Raw genomic sequence first — 26,625 nt, 5'->3', positions numbered from 1 at the left:
GGATGTAAGATTTCTCCCTCCAGCTTTTGAGGTGTAAAGGTGTAAGAACCTCCCCCTCTCTGAAATAAAAGAAAGATCTTATTTTACCCTGTTTTGGCCTAGAGAGAGAAAAATGTCTAGAGAGAGATAATCCAAAATTGAGATATCTTTGGATATAAAAATCCTCCTAGTGTCTAAAATGGTTTCCCCTGAAACAGAAGTGGATATGTTGTGATGTGATGTGATGAGGATAGATGTGATGAGATATAATATGATGTGATTGGATGAGAATGGATGAAGGACGATGGGAATACATATGACTAGATGTGGAATAAGCAATGTGAATTGATGCAGAAGAATGTGGAATAACGAGAAATGATGTGGAACAATGTGGAAAGATGAGAGTTCGCTAGAAACTGTATTTATAAAACCTGTTTTTAAATGATTGTTTTATGTTAAGAATGCTGGGGAAGCATTTTGACCATATTGTGAATGAGGTCGTGGAGACCTAAGTGATAAAGTTACAACAGCTGACAGAGAGTTAATGGAGGACGTCTTGCATAGCAAGGTCGGCCGGCCTCGATTCGATTTAAATGGTGAGCTTCCAGTACAATGCATGAGGGACCAAAGAAGCGGCCTATGAGTGAAGCGCTAGGTGACCTGCGAAGGAGCCTAGAGGGTGCTGACTATACGGTACTCGAGCTCTGGGTCACCGAAGATACCCACGCGTGCGTCGGGAAAAAAAATGGAACAAGGTATTAGAGTTGTTTTCTGAACTCGGGCATGGATCTGGTTGATTGTCCTTGCTGGTCCTCAATGGATGAGTCCATAGCTCTTTTATATGGATCTGTTGGTTGATCTTGCTCATCTTCAACGCAGAGTCCATCTGGATTTTCTTATATAATCATATTGCCGAGTACTATGAGCTAGGAACTATTAAAAAAGGTCCTTGAGTGAATAAGTGGTGAGCGTTTTGGTTGCCAATGATGCCATAGGTACATCAATGAAGGAATGATTAGAAATTAGAATTCAAGCTGGATATTTTGGAGGATTATGAATCAGTGATACTATGGTTTCATTAAAAGATTGTTTTCACAGCTGAATCTGTGAAACAGGCAATTCCATATTGGGTGTGTAAGTGGTGTGTCTATCTTGAGGCACCGGCTGAATCTGTGAAACAACTAATTCCATATTGGGTGTGTAAGTGGTGTGTCTATCTTGAAGCACCAGCTAGGGGGCCTAGGAACTCTTTTCCGTGGTACCTGGGGTAAAACATAACCAAATTTCTAAATGGATCCCTATCACTACAGTGGTTGGGAGGTTGGTTAACCCATGGGATTGGATGGGGTTAGGCTGGACTGATGGATCCCTAAAATGAGACTCAATTTTGTTAAGTTACGATAGTTGAAGTAAACCCCGGATAACCCTTGTTCTATGGAAAAGAATCAATGGCTGTGCCTCTTGATGAGGAAAAAAGTGTTGGACTCTATGATCCAAGTGCAAGAGTCTTCCTTGATCTGACCTTGAGACTTACGGGTTTGGTCGCATCAATTTGGTTAGTGATGATCTTGACTACGTTAGAATAAAATATCCTGGAGGAATTGCCTATGTCTACTGGTGGGGTGGGCGAGGGAAGTTTTTTTGGGTTCGGTTTTGGAAGAACCAAGGGATTAGTCTCTTGTCCGGATATCTATGGGCGAGGCCCCAAGTGAGAGGTTAGTCTCTTGTCTGGATATCCGTGGTGGGCAAGGCCCCTACGCAAGAAGTGCTACTTCCGGTGCTAGCACCCTGGAATTCGTTGCGCGAAGGGGTAGGGATCTTTCAGTATGGCCCATAGTAGCAACAATGAGGTAACTTGGTATTTATTGTGTACTTGAGAGAACCATATCTTGTCTTGGGAATCCTCAAGAATACCCAATAACCTTCCATGAACTCCAATAACCTCCGATGAGCATGAGCATAATGCCTCATCCTTTCTTGAGCTTGCTTCGTATTAGCTTTGCATTGTTGCAAGAGTGCATCCAACTTTTCCATCTCCTCTTTCGCATTAGGATTCACCCCTTCTTGCTTTTGAACCATCATTGGCATATTCACTTTGTACCCATAAAGTGCCTCAAAAGGTGACATACCAATGCCCTCATGATGCGTGCTATTATGAGTAAACTCGACAAGCGAAAATCACTCATCCCAAACACCTTGCGTATCATGGCAATAGTGCCTTAAGTAAGTTTCCACCCACTTGTTCATCCTCTCGATTTGTCCATCGCGGTTTCAGGGTGATAGGTCAATACAGTCCCCCATGATCTCAAACAATGTCCTCCAAAATGAACTCATAAACTTCACATCTCGGTCACTAACAATTTGTTGTGGCAAAACTATTTTGCAACTATAGATGCTGAAAATTTGACCTTGGAAGGAATAAACTTCCATCATAGCATAGATCCCATGATGATTTACCACATTTTGAACTTCGTAAATGGACTCCCATCTTCTTTAGCTACCTTTTGAGTTGTGTGGTATTGATCATCTTGATACTTGGCACATGAGTTCTGGTCAATGTAACCTCATGGTTTCCATGCATAAAACTCATATACCCTTACTATAAATTCATGTGAAACAACCCAAGAATCACCAACCAATTGCATCCCAAAACAATGTCAATGGGACCCAATACAAGTAAATCAGCCTTGCAAGTAGAATCATTTGTGAGAATCAACCTCACATTCTTGCATACCATTGTGCAATCCATTTTCGCTCTATTAGCCACTTGAACCTCATGCCACAAGGACAAAGCTATGGGCTATAATTTAAGATTGTACATGGACTTGGTGTTGATAAAGCTATGTGTGCTTCCACTATCAATCAAAACATGTGCCACCCTTCCATTAATGCATGCCTTCAACCTTAATGTATTGGCTCCTTTGCAACCAGCATAGGCATCACTTGAGATATTGCATAAGGTAGCTATTTTGTCTTTGTCATGATAAGCACACATAGGCATTGGTAACCCATCATTATAGTCAACATCTCCCTCCTTTAATCCACTCGGATCAAAGGAAAATTCACCATCCTTCTCTACATCCTCAGCGCTCTTAGTTTAGTCTGGTAGAACGTAGGTCTCTTCAAAGTACTCCTACTCATCCACATCCTCCTTAATTTCTTCATGGCAAGGTTCGATGAGAATCATGCTTAGGGTCATCTTCTTGGCCTTACAAACGTTCCAATGATCCTTGTTCCATTTGTCACCACATTTGCAGCATAAACCCTTTTCCTTCAAGTCATTAATACAATCTTCTCCCAAAACCTTGCTCTTGTTAGATTCTTTTGCATCAACTTGCTTCCCATCACCATGTGGAGGTCGAGAAAACGAATTACCAAACTTGAAATTTCCTCTTCCACCTCTTCCATATATGGTTGGGAATCTAGGAGGACCCGTGTGATAAGCAACTTCACTTGAAGATTTGCCCAAAGTTGAAGTAACAATATCAGGCCTAAATCCATGCCTTGATCCACTAGCATGTGTATATTTTACCTCATAAATCTCTGCAAGAAGCATGGACCCCTTGACAGTGTCGGGCCTTTCAGCATCCACCATCAACCTTGATGTTGTTTTGCATCCCTTTGATAAACTTCCTCAATTTGTATTCCTCGCTCAAGGCCACATGAAGTGAAAACTTCATAAACTTGTGCACATAGTCCTTGACATTTCCCATTTGAGTAAGATCATTCCATTTCTTCACCATCCTTGATCTATTGAGGGCTAAAACAAAGGTTCTCCTCATCTCAATCTTGAAATCATCCCAAGTAGTGATCAAATAGCCACCATGAGCATTCAAGTGCCACATAACCTTCTATATGCAAAGTAGTAAACAACACCTTGGCCCTATCACTACCTACTACGAGGACCAAGTTCAAAGTAATGCTCCATCTTGTCAATCCATTCTTCAAACTCCTCATTGGTTGAACCTTGACCCTTGAACTTGGTAAAATTCAACTTGTCCTTCACTCCCTTAAACTCATCTTCATCACCACCTCAATGAGCATACGGTCTATGCTCCCTTGGTCTAACATGATTTCCCCCAAACTCATAAGTGATGAGGTCTACCATAATTAGGTTCCATCCCATTAAAATAATGATCCATCTCATCAAAGTGATGACTACCCATGTGTGAAGGATGATGATCCATCTCATCAAAGTGATGACTACCCATGTGTGAAGGATGATGACCCATCTCATCAAAGTGTTATCCATTCATGTGTGGATGATTCCAACTTCCATTCACTCTTGATTCTTCCAAAACAATTCCTTTGCTTTTATCCACATTTCTCCCTTGCATTGAAGAATCGCCATTCATAGGACCATACATAGGCATCCCATAACCACCTTGTTACATCATTGACATTCCAAATGTGCTTGGTGCATCTTAGGAGGCCCATGACTTAATTCAAGTTGGTGAGGACTAACTTGAGGTCGATGTGTAGCATTTGCATTTGAAGTGCCCATGGTAGATCCAAGAGGTTGGGGTCCCAATGCTTGAGAAACCATTGGATCATTGAAAACTTCTTTTTCCTTGCCCAATTCTTGCCTTAAGTTAGTGAACCCTTCCTTAATCTCAGCAAACCTATCATGCAAAGTGTCACTAACTCTTTGGAATTGTTGATTCATAGCTTCAAATCTTTGATCCAAGCGGTTAAAGAAAATTTCCTCACTTGCATCATCTTAAGATTTTTGGCCTAAGCTCTCCATAATCTAGAGCAATTTCTTCATAGTATTTTGTTGATCAAGATACATCTTCTCCATCAATTGCACAATCCCTAGATTCTCAATAGAACCTTGTGGTATGTGTGACCCTTGATGCAAGTCAACATTACTTTGCACATGCTCTTGAGCATCTTATCTTGCTTCCGAAACACCACCCTCATGCTCAACTACTTCCTTGAAAGTAACCTTGGCCTTTGACTTGGATGTCATTGGAAAACGACCAAATTCAAGTTGGATATGTTCCCAAACTCCGATTTACAAGCTCTTTAGCTCTATAGAGAGGCAATGACGTGTAGAACCCCCGTGCATGATCACTTTGACTAAGGTCAATGCACAAGTACTCTCTGTTTTGACTTCTTTGAAAAGTCAACTGGTGAGTAACTTGCCACTTTGACCATGCAAATGGAGTCCGATTCTTGAAGTCTTTAGCTTGCCGGAATGAGGGCAGAGCATACTATCTAGCTATGATGTCAAAATTGGTTCACTCCAAAAACCCTAGTTTTTGTAAAAATAGGGTATCCAGTGGAAAAATGGGTGTAGCGGATAGTTCGGGTGTCTGATTAGTGAGGTTTAAGGCTAGATGGGAAGCTTAGGGTATGTGGAACCTAACCCTATGCTCAATTTGCTAATATGAAGTGCTATTTTTACCTAAGCCCCACTTTAACCTTTTTGCATAATCTTCCAATTAGACAAGTAATCGTTATCAGAATTGAGTGCTTGATAGCTTGAATTGTAGCCCTTAGTACAAGATTTCAAGCTATTTATAACCCCTCAAATCAGCTCTATCGATTGTGGAGTGAATTAGGATTTAAGGTTGCTTTTATGCATGGATTTTGACCAAATTTCAGTAACATCTCCTTTGTTTTTGCAACCAAATCTCAATATAAACTCAATTGAAAATCAATTGCAACACTATATCACATGCTTGCCAATTCTTTGACCAACAAACTGCATCTTTTATAAGCACTTGAGAGTCAATGTAAAGCATTGAAGCTTGCGGATCTCCCGGCCAAGCTCTTCCCACCCTCGTACCTAGGTCAAAACTAGGCACAAGTTGGGGCCATGTCTTCACCACCGGTACCTATTCCTCCACCTTACCGCTTTTCCAAGGCACTCATAGCAGGGCGGATTCAAGATATACTCCCCCGGTTTTTCCAAGGCACTCATGGGCAAGGCGGATTCAAGACATACTCCCCCGACCTATCCTCCAAATGCCGAGGTACCCTCACACATCACTTGATTACTAGGAATTGAAATGTGAGTTGTATAGAATGAACTTGAAAGTGTATATGAATTGACTAGAAATTTGGCACTTATAGATGCATGCCAATTTCCATCGTTACAAGAGTGTAATGGTGGTGATGATGAGGATTACAAGGGTGAGCTTTGTAAAGATGTCTTCCAAGCACCACTTTCAATTGCTTGCCGTTCACAATGCTCAAACATGTGCCTCTTCACAAGAGCATATAGCATACCTCATATCATTTGCATCCCATGATCAATGACATACATCATGAAAGGAGTCCAATGCCACCAATTGAACCATGGGAATCCTTAGTGCCAAACAATGCTGAAAATGGAACTAAATCCCCAAATTGCTTCCAAGAAAATGACAAGAATGCTCAAATCTTGCTTAGGGTTCTCCTAATGCTTCTAGATATCTCCATTCTTGTAATATAACTTATAACTACTTAGCATTGGTAAGGGAAAAACCCTAATAGGGCAATTTACAACCCATTTCTACATCTTAAGCACACATTGAAATGCCTTGTGTCATGTAGGGAAACATTCCAAGCAATAATCCTTGTAGAATGCTTAAGGAAATTACACTTCCCTTAGGCACTGACTCGTGCAAACAAGATAAGGGAAATTTGTATGAAAATGGCCATAATCAAAGCTCTAATCTGCCATTAATGCTTCATTCCCACTATAGCCAAGTAATATGGATGATTCAGTACCTTATTATGACACTCATGTCATCGATGAACTGCCATGAAGATACCATGAAAATGCCGTTTCCAAATAGTTCGTTAGCATAGCGAATGTCAAGCTTAGGAGTTATAAATGCTTGGTTAAGCTTCTTTCCAAGCTTAATCAAGGTTCTTTATGGCTTACAACTCCACAATGGAGAGAAACAAATGAACGGCGACCTAAATCGCCGATCAACGCTTGTGCAACAATCCGGCCATCAAACGCAACATTAGAAGGTTCTTTGTGTTGATCAAGATGAGGCACATGAAAACCCTAAGTGAATGCTACAGCTCAGCCCCCCGATTGAAACCATATTTCTCTCAAGACCAAGCAAGAAGAAGAAGAAGATTACAATGTTTTGGATTAACTTCTAATCAAGATTAGCAGTTTTTCCCCTAATTTTGGTCCCGCATTCAAATTTGGACGGCTACCCTAGATTTTGGTCCACAATGACCCAAAGCCCTCAAAAAGCTTAGAACAAACCAAAAATCAAAGAGATTTCCATCATCCCACAATCACCATACCCATTTCTTGATCAAGAAGTCAAGAAATCAAGAAAATCAAGAATTCCTCAAATTTTCTTGAAACTAAGATGGAAATGGATCAAAGACATGGTTCTGATATTGATGAAAGAAAGTGGCAACTAGATTAACCTAGATTCAGCCTAATTAGCCTTGTATTAGCCTAGATTAAGATGATTAACGTAGGTTTAGAGTAAGAAGAGAAAGTAAGAGACTCTAGGTTTAGAGCAAGAAGAGAAAGTAAGAGACTTGTGTATTCATGATTATCAAAAGGTATCAAAAATATGGTGTATGTGACCTATATACATGCCCCCCCTTTCACACTATCATAAGTGTTGTCCATGGGCATGGTCAACTGGCCTTGGCCTTGGGCCCATTATTCCAGTTTGTTACAATCTCGACAGCCATGGGATGGATCCGGAAGGCTGAGAAAGGCCGGGCCACCCTCTGTTTCAAGAAGCTTCAAAAAGAGGCAACCCGCCTGTAGAAGAGTAGCACCAATACTAAGATGGGACAATTGTTGATGGTGTTGTTTCCATTCGACGTCGGGCTAGTGAACTCGCCCCAGGAAGAAGTGCAAAACCCTCTAGAACCACAACTAGAGCGACCCACAACTCACAACCCAATCGAGGTGTGGTCAGTTTGGAAAGGACGGTTAGCCTGGACTCCGAAATGGGACGCACCAGATCAACGACCATGGTGTCGGAGTTCAAGCGCAAGCTGGTGCTAGCATCCCAACTATCCCAAGAAAAGAAGCAACGCGTACTTGTGGAGCTACAGACCACGAAGCCGGCTGACCAACCTCCCACAGTCTCAAGCGTCCCTGCCCAATCAGTGGTGGTCTCAAGCCAATTGGTCCCTTCGCCATGCCATGGCAACACTTTCTTCAAGACACTCTCTAACTCCCATTGCTTACATCTTTGCTTCAAGACACTCTCTAACTCCCATGTGACACCTTTATCATTGATTACATCTTTAAATTCATATTTTCACTCATTAACTTTTATCTTCTTACAATCACCACTCCAGAAATAACCTTTGGAGGTGTACACATTTGAGATTGATACTTAACTGAGTGAAGTGTGCGATGTTATGGAACCACATGATTAAGGCTAAGAATCAGCAAGGCACAGATCTACTAGTAGTGATAGAGCAAATGATCCTTAAAGATAAACTATACTAGTTACCCTTGTTAAAATAGGATAGGTTTGGATCGATAGTATGATTGGAGATATTTGGATTCATTATTTGGATCTCTTTGTTAAAATCAAAAAGTAATAGAATCCGAAGGTATGCGATGCAACGATTCTCAAGTGAAGTTGGCTTGGTCAATTGTCATTGCGTAAATATGTGAAATTGCCAATAAGTGTACTATATGCATATTTAGAATAGTATTACCTCAAGGACATAGGAACATAAATTGGGATTAAAAACTATAAAATTTAGAGATACTTCGGGTGATTATACTCAAGGATTACCTAATACAAAACTTAAGATTGTTTGGGTTAAATTTAGGTATGGAAAGGTTTTCATCAAACTATGAACTATTGTAAGCTATAACCTATATGGCTTGATGAAGAATCAATATCGCTTTAAACAAGGGCATTATTACTTTGCATGTATTGATTGGACCAATTAAGTAAAAGGGATTGTTAGGCAATCTAGTTTGGAATACTATGCTTAGGATTCTTATGTTAACCCAATGGTCTCCTCGATTGAGTAAGGCATCGCTTAAAAAGGGTCAGTTGTTGTTGATGACTTAAGATTTGAAATAAGTTGTGGATGATGACTTGGATTAATGCTCTTTGGGTTATGAGAGTGCAACATGGCTTAGCAATTAGCTATTGAGAAGTTAGTTAAAAGCATGGATAATAATAATGCCCAAGTCCTATATAAGCAAGGGGTGTGCTTATAATTTAGTGTGTTGAGCCAACCTTATGTGGGCCTAGATCTAGATAAGCCCTAAAGGTGGATCTTGGATTGCTAAGCTTTGTAGGCTCGTATAATGCATTGCATGGGACGAGCATAATGGTGGTTTGACTATTAGGTCTTGAGATGTGAACTATGATGTTGTACCCATTCGATTCTCCCAAGCTTGGGGGTGGTTCAAAGTAGTGAACCTATGATTTGGAGGTGAATTTGTGCATGTTGCTTTTCTTGTGTGTTTACTGTGTGTACGTGTATGTGTGCTCTGGATGCAAGATGATCACGAGACTATTGCGAGGATGTAAAATGGCGGGCCTACCTCTCCATTGCTAGAGATGGAGATGTGGAGTTTATATCTCATTTGGGCCTAACAAAGACAAACTTTTTGATGAGGGAGTTCATACTAGCGCTAAAAAATAATGTATTTTTCAACCAATCAAAATAAGGACAAGTCTTAAATCTATTCAATTTTTGTTTCCAAAATCTCTAATATATGCGAGTTTTATAACTAAAATATATGAAAAACATTCCTTAAAATAAGGGCTACTTAATATCTTGCTATGTTTTCTTAATTATGGTTGGCACAAATACACAGGCACAAATACACAAGAATGCCATTTTTTTTTCCAAGCATTGGTTGAGACTATACATGCCAAATGAAAAACTAGAGATATCTAATGCAAGTTGTGGTTCTGTAGTGTGGGTGGTGTGTGGACCATAAGAGATGAAAACTCATGCACATGGCAAATGACAATTTGTGTAGAATTAGTGTCTGCTCTGTGAAGCCATGAGGTTGAGCTTTATACTTGCTCGGGATAGAGATCCTCAATAGCTGATGGGAGATGCTTAGAGCCTTTTCCCACACACACGACGAAGTATGCTTGAAGCATTCAATGATCAATTTTAATGATTGAATCTCCTATGGGTTATTATGGAGGTAACCATGATTATGAAAACCTCACAGTTAGGATTGGGATGGCCAAGATTCATATAATGTGCGACTAAGTTCACAATGTCAGTCCTTAGATTCACAATTGGGATTGGGCCAATTCACAATGTCTGTCCTTAGATTCACAATTGGGCTTGGGATGGCCAAGTTTCAGATAATCTGCAACTAAGTTCACAATGTCCGTCCTTAGATTCACTATTTACAAGCAGAAAATGCAAAAGGGAGGCCGTGAGAGTGTGACATTCATGCATTGCATTGGAGTGGTAGGTAGGTACTAGGAACCTTACTTACTACCTAGCATTAAGGCTTGATGGTGCCTTTTTTCAGGGTTTTTACTAGCGGCAAAGGTTTGTTGGTGTAACAGTCACACCCAAAAGGGCGGCCGTGTAAATAGGCCACGTGAAGCGTGGAGAAATCCGTGTTCCTTGTTATTATTTGCTGACATAATTCTTTCCGGGCATGGGGGCCCTCACAAGAGGGGGCATGGAAAGATTGGATGCCGTTGAGTTGGGGGCACGAAATCAAAGGTCGTGGCACATACCAACACGAGGAAGAGGAGGCTGCTGCTGCTTACAAGGCCCAACAGAAGAAGCAATCTTGCCGAATTAAGGCAATTCTATCGCCCCCCCCTACACGAACATCCATGTCTGTTTTCTTGAAGGAACGGCTCTTCTCCAGCTGAATGAAGGAAAATGAATGAAGTGAACTCCTGCACTGGGGCTATGAATTCCGCTGCTTCTCAACAGCAGCAGCAGCAGCAGCAGCAGCAATCTGTTGAGCAAGCTTCTTCTTCAACAACGACCACCACTACTACCACCCAACAGCAATCTGCTACCTCTGCTACAAGAGAGAGCCCTTGCCACAGCTTTTCACAGGAACCCAATCCTGCATCTTCAAAGAAACCCTTGCCTGGCTTCGCCCAGCAGAAGCTCAAGGCCATCTCCCAGCGCACAGTTCCTCTCCTGAATGAGTTGAAATGCCTGGTGCCGGCTGGGAGTGCTCAGCAGCAGGCTCTGCAACAGCAGGCCCTTCACCAAGCAGCACTCCATCAGCAGGCTCTCAAACACCACCACGGCCTTCAGACCATCACAGCCCACAGCCAGCAGCAGCAGCAGCAGCAGCTGGCTTCTCATCCACAGGGCAACATCAAGAACCCTCAACATGCAGCTTCTGTATCCGCTTGCCTCACTCCACAGGCTCTTGCTACAATGGACAGACAAGTAGCAAAGGTGGAACCCATGGAAGTTGATAGGTTGTCTTCATACTCAGGGCAGCACCAGGAAGTGGTAGGTTCCAGTACCAGGACCGGCACTGATGGAGAAAGCAAAGTATATGATGGTTCAGGCGGGGGGCATACTTTTTCTGGTAGTCTGCAAGGTGATGATCACAAGTTTCAGCCTATGCTGCAAGATGGAGGTTTTGCTGATTTGAATACCGAGCCACCTGCAAGCGAGAGCAAGCATTCTACACCAACTGCTGACAGGGCATCTCATGCTGAGTGGAGCAGGTAGACTTGTGTTTGTAGTTCTGTGTGCATTTGCATCATTCTCCCACACGTGTGCTAATGCTGTGATCGGGTCCTTTGCTTCCATCCATGCATTTGCTGTGAACACAGTGGTTGATATTCAGCCAAGTTCTCCATGGTGCTAGGGTGCTTCTGTCCGCACGCGTGTGTGTGAATGTGTGTGTGTGTGTGTTGTGTTTTGGTTTTTTGTCCAGACTCTTTACAGTATAAGGCTGTGGACAAGTGCATATACGGTGTCTGTGTATTTGGTTAATTTTAATGGTAGTGCAGTTAATTAGGATAGTTCTCTTTACATTTGGTTTGTGATGGCATGGATGATGTGGCAGTTCACTGTGTATTTGCCAATTCTCTATTTCCAAGTGACGAAAGGAGAGGAGATAAGAGTGCTTATACATGCTCCTTTCTCACCCATCATCGAAATTAAAAATTTCCCACATTGCTATGTCATTGCGCAAGCAATAAAGGGTCTTGTTTTTTTTCTATTGAAATGACTAGTTCATGAATAGTTTTATATTGGTTAGCACAGCTACAAACATTTATCTCATCATTTTTGCTTTGTCAGATCGTTACTGGAGGAGCAGACGCAAAGGCTTAAGCAGGCTAAGGACAATAGTTTACTCAAAGATGGATCAGATTGCTGCAAAAGGTCAGTGAAATCAGGAAAAGTAAGGCCAAAGTTGAAGGGGTTAGAATCGGGGGTGGATGGTGAGATGGATTCACAACTCATTGGAGCTCTTGCAACTAGAGAGGAGAATATCAAGGGTCTCAAAGCTGTAAGATCAATGTTCTTCAAACACCTTTCAAGATGTGGGCACAAATTTTTGGATTAAGAAATACAATTTCTTAAAGCTGTAATAAGAGATTCAGTTGATTCTATGATGAATTCAGACATTAGTTGCTCATTGGGATTTTTCTGGTCTCTTTGACTTGTGCTGTAGATTTTATGTTAAAACATTTTGATTGCTTTTGGTTAGTGGAGATTCAGGCTTGTTTAGAGGGAAGACATTTAGCGAGGCTTACCAAGGAGGTTTTATCATGCATAAACTTGCTTGAGCTTTTCTTCTTTACCTATGTAGATGTATGGCCACTGGCTTTGCAGTCGTCATGGAGTTTCAGTCAAGGTTTTCCTTCATAGTTGTCAAAACGTCCTTATAGAATGGAAATCACCAAAGTGTTTTGGAAACAACAAAGAATGAAAACCGGAAACGGATCCCAATGCCATGTCATAGGGTTAGTTGTATTCCATAGATAGGCTTACATGCACAAGTATGATTTTGTGCAAGATTATAACTTACTTGAAGGTGCACCACAATGGCAATGACACAGCTTCAGTGGACGATGCTCATGATCTTTCCATTGACAACTAGCAAGAACATTATTTTCACAAGAAGCCCGAGAGTGCACATGTACTTTTCTTTCTTGCCCCTTCATCATAGAACCATGAGGTTGACCATGTAAGAAGGCAGTTTTGATGTCCAACTGATGCACAATCTATCCATGATGTGCAACCAACACAATAATACACCTGATGGTAGTCATATAAGACGTGGGTGTAAAGGTCTTGTTAAAATCAATCCCCTTCTGTTGGGCATAACCCTTAGCAATAAGCTTGGCTTTGTAGCGATCAATACTACCATCAGCTTTCCGTTTAAGCTCACTTCGTACCCATGGTGTGCTTGCCATATGGCAAATCTGCCAAATCCCAAGTGTCATCATGTATGCAATCATACTCATCTTGCATGGCCTGCAACCAATGATCACTTTCTTGTGCTTCTTCAAAAGAAACGGGTTCTTCTTCATTACATGTACTGGCAATAAGAGAGTTTCACAAGTGAAATGGATGTATGATGAGAACTTGCACGTGTCTGACTAGGCAAGGGAACATCCAATTTGCTGTCACGTAATGTATCCAACTCCTGGAATTTGCCTTAATCTTGCCCTAGGGCTGTCCTACAGCCCTTTCATCGCTGGTGGGTTCAGCCTGGGCCTTCCTGGCCCTCATGGGGGTGGTTCCACACCATTCCCATGCCCACACTAAGATCCAGGGTAGCCCTATGGGCTGACTCCTTGTCCTAAACACTAACTACTCAGTGATCTGGTATCCGGTACCATACCAGATACACAGAATCACTGACATCATTCTAGAGGGAGACTCACAGCGCGGACTGGCACTGTTTCATGTGCAGGACAGTGCACACCTGACCTTAGACTCCTATGCAGGACAATGCACACCTAACCTCGGACAACTGAGATGGATCCTTGGCTAACTCGTCCCGGACTGGGCTCACATGGGACCAGTTCACCATCCCAGGTGCTGCACCTTCTGTACAGAAATGTCTACATGGCATCCAAGTGCGGGATGCACGTGACAATCTAGGCACCTGGCTGGACTCTTGTATGGCTGTCTGTTCGTCATCCACTGCATCATCCACTATGCCCTCATCTAAGGGTTGATCTGCGGGCGATCCATATGCTGATTTTCAGCCATTGGGGGATTGATTTTCAGCTCTTTGATGAGCATTTGACCGCTCCACAAAAGGCTGTCCCGAATTGAAGAAAGGCAAGAGTGTATCAAATAGATCTTGTGAGCCTACATCTTACTGTTTTTTACATGTGAGCATGGGTTGAACCGAGTTTTCTTCAAATCTCTACTCACCAAAATCCGCTTGCTAGCCAGATGGTAGAGTCTATAACCCTTGCTCTGTGAGCTGTATCCCACACAAATACATTTCACAGCCTTATCCTTGAGCTTATGTCGTCTTTGCTTAGGCACACAAGCATAAACCGGATAACCAAAAACTTGCATGTGAGCCACCGAGGGCTTCCTGCCATTCTAGGCCTCATAAGGCGTGATAGACTGCAAGGCTTTTGTTGGGCATATGTTGAGTACATGTGTAGCACACGTAACACCCGGCAAATCTTGGCCCTTGACCATCCATCGTCGTCTCCATCATAGTTGTTGTCATACGCCGTACGACACAACCATACGGTACCCTATGGACTATCCCCTCTCCCAACCCCCCCCCCCCGCCCCCCCCCCCCCCCCCCCCCCCTTTTTTTTTTATGGCCGTTGGCTGTTTTTTACTATTATGGGGCTTGCTTGCTTTTGGTGTTGATTTGGGCTCGGTTGACTTTTGGTGTGGATGCAAAGGGTCTATTCTCTCTATCCTTGTGATCATTGTTCTGTACTTGGAGGGTTAGTGAGGCACCTTCCTTAGGGCGGGCGACAAGAAGCAAAGGCTTTTCCTCAACTCTTTGGCCTCCCTTTAAAAAGTTCTCTTCCAACCTTCTCTCCATCACAAGTTTCAAGCTCTTAAGCTAAAGCTCTCATAGCTCTAGCCTCTCAAGTGCAAGCTCTCATTGCTCTCTCTTGGGCCTTGGCCCTTGCAGGGCAACCTCCTTAGCGATGGCGACTTTGGCGAGGGCTCGGAGGTGCCCTCTTCTCCTAGAGATGATCTCAGCGAGAGCTCTGATAGTGATGCCATCTCCATCTAGGTCCTAGGATTTAGATTCTAGCCTCTATCCTCTTATCCATTTTTTTGTACTCACTTTTTTGTACTTGTGCCTAGCACGCATTGCACCGATCTTACGGTCTAGCCGCCCTTAGTACTATGCTTTGCTGTAACTTGTTGGAATTTTGACTTATAACAACCTCTGAGCTCTCTATCCTTTCAAATTGATAATCTACAAATTTATAAGCGTTAAAAAACCGTACTTAATAGTATCGTATTCCAAAATTTCATATGGTACAGTAAATTCTTGTACGAAATTTTACGGTACCGTATCGTACGACTGTACGCCAACAACTATGATCTCCATGAGAGTCCTGTTCTTCCTCTCAGCCACACTGTTTTGTTGAGGTGTGTAATGCACTGTGCAGGGATGTTTTATGTGTAAACAGAAGGACAACTGTACATTGAAAATCTTATCAATCATGAAAACTGAAAATACATATGAGCATGCCAGACAAAAAGAGATGACAAATCTGCATAGTACACCACACTAGGGGCCAGAAGATGGGTTGACACCCCCCCCCTCCCCCCGCGCCCCCCCCCCCCCCCCCCGCCCTCCCGGCCCCCCCTTTTATGGTTAGATTACCAAAAAGGAGTCTGCTTCCAAATACAACTTCACGAGTGCCGAGGGATTCTCCACTAGCTAGCAACTTTTTTTCCCCTCATCTTCCCTCATGATCCCTTTTTGGTCTGAGAGGGGGTGTTGAAAATATACCCAAAACAGGTATTTACCCAGCCCAAAAAGGGCCGACTTCTATGCTGGCTGCCCAAAACCTCATATAAATATGAGGCTTCCCCCTTGTTCATGGACATGAATCAACCCACGTGGTGTTGGCGCTCGGCGTTTTTTCTCCTCTGCGTTTCATTGCATGCTGGACACCTCATTGACTGCACATCACTGAGTGGATCGCCATCTCCTGCTGGTCAGAACTCGGACGGCTCACATCAGTGCTGTTGCCGCCTACATCAAGTTCATTTACAGCGTTAACTGTTGCCGGATTGGCCGCCTATATCAGCCTCACATCAGCGTTTGGGCCGCCCACAACAGGTTCTCCTACAGCGTCTTTTGCTGCTGGACTGGCCGCCTACGTCAGACTTATATCAGTGTTTTCATTGCCTACATCAGGCCTGACTTCATCTTCCACACCAGGGGTGACTTCATCGTCTACATCAGGCTGTCTTCAGCGTTTTCCTCGGGCTGACATCAGCCCTACATCAGGCTCATATCAGCGCTTTCATCAGGGTCACTCCAGCTCTGTTAGCTGCGTTTTGTGGGACAGCAGCTCTCTGCTTATTCGGAGTCTCACACAGAGCTAGCTCATGTACTGGAAGTCATCTTTTATATATACATCACCATTGCATGCTGTGTGTTTTACTCTGATCTTTCATATATTTGGTCCTTTGGTCTCTTTTGCCCTCACACATGTGAAGCACTTCCCCTCTCTCATGTAATCAAAAATATGCTGTCTGGACATCTTAGAATCATCCATTTTACCCCCCCGACTTCTTATTTGAGCCCCCTTTTGCATCCTTGGACTCATTAGGCATAAACTTAGGTGGCTGTCCACCCTTTTTCTGCTCATTTCCAGCTTTGAATTTTCCCTTGTATGAGCTGAATTCTTGTCTTTTTGATGCTCCCTTACCATGCAACTCCCCAGAAATAGTGGCTGAGTATACGAGCTCCTGTAAGGTGTTGTGGGGATACACTGCAAGGCTCTTTTGAATGATTCGTTGTAGCCTTGACTCAAACTTTCTTTTCTTCTCGTCCTCACTAATCGTCATGAAAGGTGTGACTTTGAGAAGAATCCGCCAAAACTTTGAAACATAAGAGGAAACGGATTCGCCTTCATCCTGTGTTAGCCAATCCCATTCCTTTCGTACATCCTTCTCGAAGTGAGGAGGAAGGAACTGATCATAAAATTGCTCTTTGAAAGCACTCCATGTACGGGCAGTTGTCCTATCCAAAAGCTTTGCCATCCACCAATCACTTGCAGTCTCTTTAAGATGCATATCCACATGCCTGAGCATAGATTTCTCGGTAAATTCCTCAGTGCAAAAGGCTATTTCAAATTGCCTTATGAAAGCAAGTGCCTTGGTAGTATCCAACTTTCCATTATAGCTCTCCAATTTGATGTCCTTGTTCCCTGACTTAAACTCTTTGGCCTTCTTGCTATGACGAGCATCCCGACGCTCTAATACATCATCCTCCTCGTCATGTCTACGATGGCGACGGTGCCCAGATCTAGGGCTGATTTCCCGTGTAACACCTTCCACTCTGGATGGAACTTTAGGAGCAGGAACATACCTAGAAGGTGGAGACGCCATCGACAATGCATGAAGATCTTCTGCATCTCTCAAATGGGCTGAAAACCCCTCATTATCCCCATGAGCTGCATGTCGATGTGCATCATCTCCTCGGGCTGCAGTTCAAGTCCCCTCAAAACACTTGCTCGGGCTACATGCCCACTTACATCACTTGCTCGGGATGCATACCCTCTTACATCGGTGTTGTGGTTTGCATGCCCTCTCACATCACCAGTGCAGGCTGCATGCCCTCTCACAACATCATCGGAGTTCCCTTCACGGGATAGCTTGTGAGGTTGCCGTGTGAAGACCCACTTGCCCTCATCATCGAAAACATCGCCATGGCTTTTTAAATAAGCAACAACCAACTCTCGAGGTTTGCCGATTCCCATCTGTTGGGCAATTGCATCAAAAGTGACCACATCAACCTTGACATGAGACTTTGATTCAATGTCCCTTTGAACATCAGGATCTCTTTGCAAAGCACGGAGCTCTTCAAGCTCATTCATCAAGGCATCAATATCCTGCTGAACCTCAGCCTTGGCAGACAACGGTGGATCGTTATCCACCAAAACCCCAACATGATCACTGTCTCTATCTTCTTCCCACATGTGGCGAGTATGGGTGATAGAGTCCTGTACAGAATGATCTGACTAGCTGGCCACAATTTATCTTCCAGCTTTGAGAAAGAATAGAATTTTTTGTGCCCCGGAATCGCTCTCTACTAGTTCCCCAAGTATGATACCGAATAGATGTAAGGGTGCAACAGTGTCCCTACACAGACAGGAGGGCCACAAAGTCTTTTCGCACGCTCACTGTCGCTTAAACCAAAAGTAACCTCTTTCAAGGCACGACAATAAGACGAGGGCTACCTTAGAATCCCAACCTTCTCTCATAGATAATGACTCCTTACAGCCATATCCAGCATCATATTAGGTACAACTGTATAGAAAGCCAAGCTTTGATAGTAGATACCAATGTAAACGGAAGGGCAACTGTACACCGAACTAGGGGCTAGAAGATGGGCTGACCCCCCCCTCCCCCCCCCCCCCCCCCCCTTATGGTTAGATTACCAAAAAGGAGTCTGTTTCCAAATACAACTTCACGGGTGCCTAGGGATTCTCCACTGGCTAGCACCTGTCTCTTCCAGTACAATATGAAAGCAGATCAAAAACATATGCAGAATTTTGTTGACAATTCTCAACACAAGAAGGCAATTCGGCGTCAAGCACATGTAGGACAACTTTGGACAGCCCATAGCACTCCCGCATCAGCCCGGAACAACCCTATAACTTCACCTTCCTCTTGTATGGCTCACAGGACAAGTCGACCAGCCATGAGGGGCTGTTTACAATAGTCGATCAGCCCTTAGTAGCTATAGAAGGATGCAACCAGCAGTACACAAGCGTGCAAGCCCCTGGTCCGAAGGAAAACTGTCCAGATGCACTCAACCAGGTCTTCCTCTGTTTTTATGATCTGTCCAGCCTCTGTCCAAGCTGTAAATAAGCCGGCCAGGAGTGCAGAACATGCAGAAGGGGTCGGCCAGCACCTCCCATGCACCTCTTAGGTTTTTGTCGCGGTAGAAGGCTGTAAACAGCCTATAGAAGCAGTCGACCAGCGCCCATGCACCAGGAAAAGCAGGCGCTTACCACAGAACTGGAGTTTTTCTCCCATAATATGGCTTCCTGCTGAAAATAGCCCACACGTGTGCTTTTCTGTTCCAGAAGGGGGCGTCTACCATCAGTTGGTTCAAATCTAGCCCGGTGCCCACCTTATGGCTGCCACATGTATTAAAATAGTCCTGCCCAGTGTGAATACCTTATAAGTTGTCCGGCCACTTATAAGTGTGTGTGAACCTGCACCCATAATTATTAATATATGAAACCATAAAGCTGTAAATTGGGTTTTTGGGCACACTTACCACCTGCAAAACACATGTAGACCGGTGTGCACATACACGTCCACAGGGTGCCCATGCGTCCCTGGCCCCATGGACAACGCAGGTAGAAATCTCAGGCATTGTCTAGGCAAACAAGACAAGTCATCCAAAGATAAAATCAAAGTCATGCACACACATGAGTGCAGCTAGACTGGAAGAAACACCCATATGCTCAGTTGTATCCGATAAAATGTCTAGGGCTCATGATCCTTCCGGAACCTTCCCAGAACATAAATACAAAAGATCTCCAAGATAGCTAGTCCCAGAGAATTACATCATGTCCATGAGCCATACATGTACACCATGTCAGGCCCCACAAGCCACATGTACTATCATGTTAGGGTACACCAGCTATACATGTATTGTCATGTCAGGCGCCATATGCCACACAGACACACCATGTCAGGCTACACCAGCCATACATGTATGTCATGTCAGGCTCCACATGCCACACATGAATAATAGAAAAACAGAAGCTTTAAGGAATTTTGTGACATTATGCCTCTTTCAGCCATAAATGCAGCAAAATCCTTTGACATATACTCTCCACCTTTGTGTGTACATAATGTACCAAGCTTCTGACCAGACACATTTTCAGCCATTGACAAGAAGTGTCTGAAGCAAATAAATAACTCATCTTTACCCGTCAAAGATACACCCAGGTATGCCTTGAGTAGTCATCAATGAAAGTAACGAAGTAAAGGAAACCACCAATAGTCCTTATCGGATTGCATACATCACTATGCAAAAGCTGTAATTTTTGGACAGCTCTTATACATCTGTCTTTGGGGAATGATGCCCGTTGCATCTTGCCAAGAATACACCCCTCACATGCATGCTTGAGTGGGGCCTCAAGCTATGGCAACTTTGACACCATATCATGTCTTTCAAGGTGTAACAAACTGCTGAAATTTAAGTGACCAAAGCAGGCATGCCAAAACACTCATGGTTTTATTAGCAACCACGGAATATGCATTATGTGTAACAAATTGCTGAAATTTAAGTGACCTAAGCAGGCATGCCAAAGCACTCATGGTTTTATTAGCAACCACGGAATATGCATTATGTATATAACTCTCTCATAAGAATCAAGCGTGTACAAACCATGGCATAGTGTGCCAGAAGCAAAAATAACATCACCATCTCTCTTGTCATGCACAATACACCTGTCATCCATAAATTTGACCACTAGGTCTGTCTTAGTAATGGCTAAAACTAACAAGGTCGTCTTCTTGATGCCTGGTACATAGTCTGCCCTAGTAATGGCTAAAACTGACAAGAAGTTATTCTTGATGCCTGGTACATAAAGTACATCCTTGAGTGTAATTGTAACCTGGCCAACACCTTTTATTGGATATGAAGAGTTATTTGCACATGTCACACTACCACCTCGGGGAGCAGTCCCAAGTGTACTGAACAGCTTACGCCGTGACATGATGTGCTTGCTAGCACCACTATCGAAGAACCAAACATCAGAGTCAGATACTGACATGCATACATCCATTGAAATATCATAGCCCAGTGCACCATAAAAACCACTCGTCGTGTGCATTATTTGCAACATCTTTCTTCTCAGCACTTGGTGTTGAAGCATCAGCCATTGTCATTCCGGCATTCTTCTTTTTTTCCTTTTCTAGTCTCTTTCGGTACTCATTGATGTAGTGCCCATGCTTCCTGCAGTAGTCGCACTTACCATTCTTCTCCTAGCCTTTTTCTGCATTCATTGATGTAATGGCCTGGCTGCCGATAGTAGTTGCATTTGCCTTTCTTCTTAGGCTTATTAACATTCTTCTCGGCATCCTTTCCAAAAGATTGGGCTGATTTTGCCTATGGCTTATAGCGGCCCCGAGAAAAGGCTTTGTCTTTATCTTTTTGACTAGTAACAAATGCCTGATCTCCCACTTGCATACTAGTTCGGTTTTGCCAAGATTGCTCTTCTTACAAAAGCAGTGCAACCAACTCATCAAAAGTAAGGGAATTGGGGTTACCTTTATCATGAGCCAAAGTGTAGATGCAAAACCCTGGTATGAATCCGGTAGAGCTATGAGAACAGTAGATACCAAAGAACTTTCCACCAGATAGGCCTCATCAATACATGCGAGTTGCTCCCTGAGATTTTTAATCCTTGTGTGGAACTCATCCATTAAATCTCTCTCATTCATAGGCCGAACTCTAACGGCATGTGCAAGTAGGCCACTCGTGCCTTGTTATGCACTTGGTAAAGCGCGGCAAGTGCATCCCAAGCATGCTTCGCAGTTTCACATGAACGAATATGAGGAATAATACTCCTTTTCAATGAAAGTGTCACTAATGCATGTGCTTGTGCATCGCTGCCATCCCACCTGGCTTGTTTTGTTGTGGATGCGGAGATAGATGCCACAATTACATCTGAACTTGAATCACAATCCAAAGTAGCTATACTATTCTGCTGTGTTGGTGAGACAGGGCATGCCTCAATGCCAATAATAACATTCCAAAGTCCTTTGGTGATCAATACATGGCGCATCATATAGGTCCGCAACGGGTAGTTGGTCTTGTCAAGCTTATCCTCAGCGTAAAGCATCCCAAATACATCACTGCCTTCCATTTTGCCTGCAAATAACTAATCTTTGACTTAGAATGCAAATATCCCAACTACCTGTAACTAATGTCAATGCCCACTGAATGCAACCGAAATGGTTGTTAGTAGATCATTGAAGATGATGAAAACTTGTAAAGTCTATGAAAAATTGCAAAGTGTAGAGTGTGGAAATGATACTTCGCACGAATGCAAAAATCAACGATAATGTTGACGATGCTGTTGAAGCTGTTGAAGATGAACTCGAAGATGCGATATCGAAGATGATGACGACACTGTTTACACACCAAATACTGCTGCTGTTGTGTAGAAAACCCAAAATCAAACAAAAACAGTTCGAACTGACACTTCCCCGGGATGCTTGTAGAATGCGAACAAGCCCCGAAATACTCCAAAACGCGCTAATATGTTGTTAACGTAGTTAACAACATACTATATGGTGTACCTTCTCCACCTAAGAGGATAGCTCAATCTGAGACAATCAAAAGAGCAACTCTAGGAGAAGATGACAAGGGGATGAGAGCCAAGAGAACTTGCTGTGATACCAATTGTTGGAGTGGAGGTTAATGTTGCAACACACACATAGATGTAGCAAGTAAGGAGAGATAGATGGAAGCACGACACTCAAATAGATTGAGGAGAATGAGTGAAGGATGAGTGAATTGACATGATAAGGTCACTTACACACTCATAAGAGTGTAAAACGCTAGGGAGAAAAACCCCCTAAAGAGGGAAAAAGTACCCCGGCCCATTATTAGTCCACATCCTATAAATGTTACACTTAGGACATGCTCTGATGGTATGGGACGCCAGAGCTTGTGGGGAGTGAAACCTTAGCCCCTAGCTTGGGGGAGATTCCTGATGGAATCTACAGTTGGGAGATGAGTTTGCTCGCATCCTTCTAAGTTATTTTAACCTTGTGTGTTTAGCTTGTGTATTAGGCGATCCTTTGGGAGGGATCTTACGGTCCATAGTGTTTGCATGGTATGCAACTTCAACATGTTGGTCTTCATAGGAACATGCGTGGGGTGTGTGTGTGTGTGGGTGATACCAAGTTCTATGTCATGTGCTCTCTCTCTCTCTCTCTCTCCCTTCTGTCTGGGTTTTTGCATCAGCATGTTTGAGATGGTGTTTAGGGCTGAAAGAAGACTCTCAAAGCTCCGCATGTAACATTGGTATCAGAGCATCAAGCTCAGCAAGGCTAAACGTGATTCAGTCCCATATGAAGGTGTATAGGTCCAAGCTACAGGAAAGTGCATAGGTACGAAGCCCAAGGCAAGGAACACAAGACCGAGAAGAGCTCCCAGGAGGTTGGTTGGTGGTGTTCCACAAAGCCCAAAGGGGATGGCAGTCCTGTGAGCCGGGAAAGGCTTTCGGGCAACGGTTCCAAGGGAGGATGATCCTCGAAGGGGTGGAGTGAGAGTGCCAGACTCATTTCTCAGGAATGAAGACCAAGATAGTGTTCAGCGATAGGGCATGAACGGAATGGGGACTGGATGGAACAGATGCATAGATCTTATTCAGAGTTAGAGTGGATTTGGGGACTGGGCCGAGCATTCAGTGAAAAGGTTGCCAGAGTAGAAAGGATGATAGAGGGACTTCGGGAATAGAATGGGATGATGACATTCATCCAAGAAGCAGATTGGAATCCCGTCATCAAGTTTAGCAGAGGGGGATGTCATGTGCACACACATGTACAGGCTTATCTCAGAGGCTAACCCTAAGGAGGTAACAAGATAAAGAAGAAAAGATCAGAACAGAACCAGATTTTTGGAGCATATACTGTGGAGCATCTTGTGGAAGGACACAAGGAATAATCCTGTCGGCTACAACATTTGTGAGATTTATTTGTCTAGGAGCTGGCCGACCAGCAGTCGGCCAGTCCATGAGGTGCTCTCAAGCCTATATAAGGCTTATGTGCTCATTGTTTCATTCATTCAACTCCTTGTTGAGTTGGGTCTAGACATAGACTAGGGTTAGGGTTTGTTTACCTTTTCTAGAAGGCAGCCTATGGTTGCAGGGAATTATGTACCTTTTCGTACCATATGAAATACTGAATTTCCAGCTCTCTCTCTCTCTCTCTCTCTCTCTCTCTCTCTCTCTCTCTCTACTCTCCCTTCTGTCTGCGTTTTTGCATCAGCATGTTCTAGATGGTGTTTAGGGCTGACAGAAGACTCTCAGAGCTTCCGCATGTAACATTCTACACCCACTATTGGGCACTGATGACGGTAGTGGGGATGTAACACCTCGAACCCACTCCTTCAGAAACCACATTCTACACATTGTCCCCTCCAGAAAGCCCCAATCTACTTTGTCATAGGCTTTCTCGAAATCAAGAAGGAAAACAATGAATCTTGTTGATGCATCCTAGCCGAAGTGGTCGCCTCCCAGAAAGTGAAGATGTTGTCTAGCATGATCCGATCCTAAACGAAACCCGTCTCTGTATCATGTATCAAGTCAGGGAGGAAGGGAAGTAGTTGGTGGTTGATAGCCTTGGCTAGAATTTTGTAGGCAATCCCTAGGAGGGTGATGCGTCTCCACTACCGAATCTCCAATTTGTCACCACCCTCCTTGGGAATCAAATGGATCAACCCCTCTGCCAACGTCTCTGGCATGGCTCTCGTAACCATTATCTCATTGAAGGTAGCTTTGAGGCGGCCTTCCATGAGATCTCTGTGTCGGAGAAATAAGGAGACTAGAAGCCCGTCCTCTCCGGGGATTTGTCCCTTAGGTAGTGTCGTCATAGCCTCTACGAGCTCCTCTGATGTGAAGGGGGTCGAAAAGAAGCCTGGAGAGCAGGAGGAACCGCCTCTCTCGTATGTCGCCAAACCCACCCTGGCCTTGCAACTTGCGGATACCATCTGTCGGCATGTGTGGGCTTGCAATCTAAAAGAAATTCCCTGTGACCTTGTCTCCCACTTGCCTCCAAAAGGAGGCTCTGGCATGGTATCTGCACCGCTCCTCTATGGATTTGAGCTCTGTACGAGCGGCAACCAACTGACTCTCAATCCATAGGCTATCTGGTGCACTCTCTTGAAGCTGCTGTAAGGAAGCTAGGCCGCATCGAATGCTCCTCTCTTGCTCTCAGAAGCCAATCAATCTGCTCTACATTGCCTTCTGCATTAAATTGCTAATCTCTCCATGGCTTTCATCCAAGGAGCTTGCGGTTGCTCCCGAGTGAAAATCTAGCCTCTTTGGCTATCGGGGATCTGGTTGCTCAAATGTCTGTCTTGCCTCCAGGGGTCCTCCAGGGTAAGAATAACCAGTGCATGATCGGAAAAGGTAGTTGAAATAATATACCAAAATATCATGTGACATTGGGGATATAAGCATATGGTTCATTAGGTCTATAGCCAACTTGGTGTGAACACTCTAGGTGTGAACTACCTCTTAGTTAAGAGTCAAAAGATAGGGTGTGGTGCCTATAAAAGGGTATTGTACTTGGTGGTTTATTCATCTCGTGTTGTGCCCACTTTGATCTCTCTTGTGTGCTCAAGCTTCTCCTTCTCTCTTTTCTTCACACTCCACCATCATGAAGATATTTTACCCTCCATAGCTCCATGATTGATCACTTGAGATTTGCCAACATGGTATTAGAGTCATGATCCTCAGTCATCATCACCATGTAGCCTAGACCACCATCAAACTTGCGTTTTCTTTTCTTTTCATGCTTGGCTGATTACCATCTTGGGCATTGCCATCTGTAAAGGTGCTACAGTTGGTCGAGATGAGCAGGAGGGAACAACAGCAACAACATAAGCAGCCTCAAATATGCTGCTGTACAGCGGCAGTCCAACGGGGTCTCCATGTGATAGTTTGCACCGACCAGACCGTGCGTGTGTTGGGTGGGTGTTTCTCCAAAACTCACAGATTTTCAGTAACACCAGCATGTGTTTTTCTCCAAAACTCACGCATTTTCAGTAACACCAGTGACCAGCGTTTTCTTGGAGATAAGGTTCTCTCGTTTATGCATAAACATTGAAGTTTGTAATCAGTACGTCACACGCACATGTGCAAACTTGGATCTTTGACACGAGGGATCTTGTTTGGACCTTGTTAAGAAGTTTGACTTCTACATCAGCATGTGCAACGACACATACATCATCACTGAGTCTTCCATCAAGATGGGAGATAAAATCTTCATCAACGACTTCTTCATCGACGATAAGAAGTATATCACCGATCATTACTCTGCTTCATTGAACACATCTATCTCCGGGTTCTCTGCCATGGCCCATGAGCCAAAAAAGATGACCCAAGCATCCACGACGCTGCAAAAGAATCTTGACCGGCATCAAGGGGGGAAATTCTTCCCAAGCTTTTTATCTATTTTCTATTTTATATTGAATCAAGGGTTCTCTACCCGGGTTGTCTTGCAAAATCTAAATATTTTGGATCTCTTTTTGGATTTTGTATCGCCTTGATGCTATAAAAGGCATAGGTGGCTTCTTAGACTAGCTAGGTCCAGCCCACCTGTTGGTCACTCCTCTATCCTAAGTGAAATGTAATCATAACTAGATGTCTACCATCTGTCATCATAACTGGTAGTGTAAACGTCCATGAGTAAGACCTACGGGCACTTGGATGGTCATATTAAACTGCATTGTAAACAATAACTAGAGCTAGCATTAATATCATAGTAGCCATGGAAGAGTGTTC

General features: G+C 43.6%; 1 protein-coding gene across 2 annotated transcripts in view; it reads left to right on the top strand.

Moving 5' to 3' along the window:
* Window positions 1-10,579: 10,579 nt before the first annotated feature.
* Window positions 10,580-26,625, top strand: part of LOC147628818 (tetratricopeptide repeat (TPR)-containing protein) — an 86,213-nt gene continuing 70,167 nt past the window's right edge. Inside the window, exons 1-2 of one of the 2 annotated variants that reach the window (XM_086811973.1) lie at window positions 10,580-11,615; window positions 12,196-12,406. In XM_086811973.1, the coding sequence (XP_086668099.1) occupies window positions 10,801-11,615; window positions 12,196-12,406 (1,026 nt within the window). In that variant the 5' untranslated portion in view covers window positions 10,580-10,800. The remainder of the gene's footprint in view (window positions 11,616-12,195; window positions 12,407-26,625) is intronic. The other variant, XM_086811974.1, reaches the window with a different exon arrangement.

This window comes from Cibotium barometz, chromosome 18 (assembly GCF_041138505.1).
Source record: "Cibotium barometz isolate CiBa-2024 chromosome 18, ASM4113850v1, whole genome shotgun sequence".
NCBI lineage: Eukaryota > Viridiplantae > Streptophyta > Polypodiopsida > Cyatheales > Cibotiaceae > Cibotium > Cibotium barometz.
Note: the sequence above shows the minus strand (reverse complement) of the source record. Positions and strands in the feature narration are given on the sequence as shown.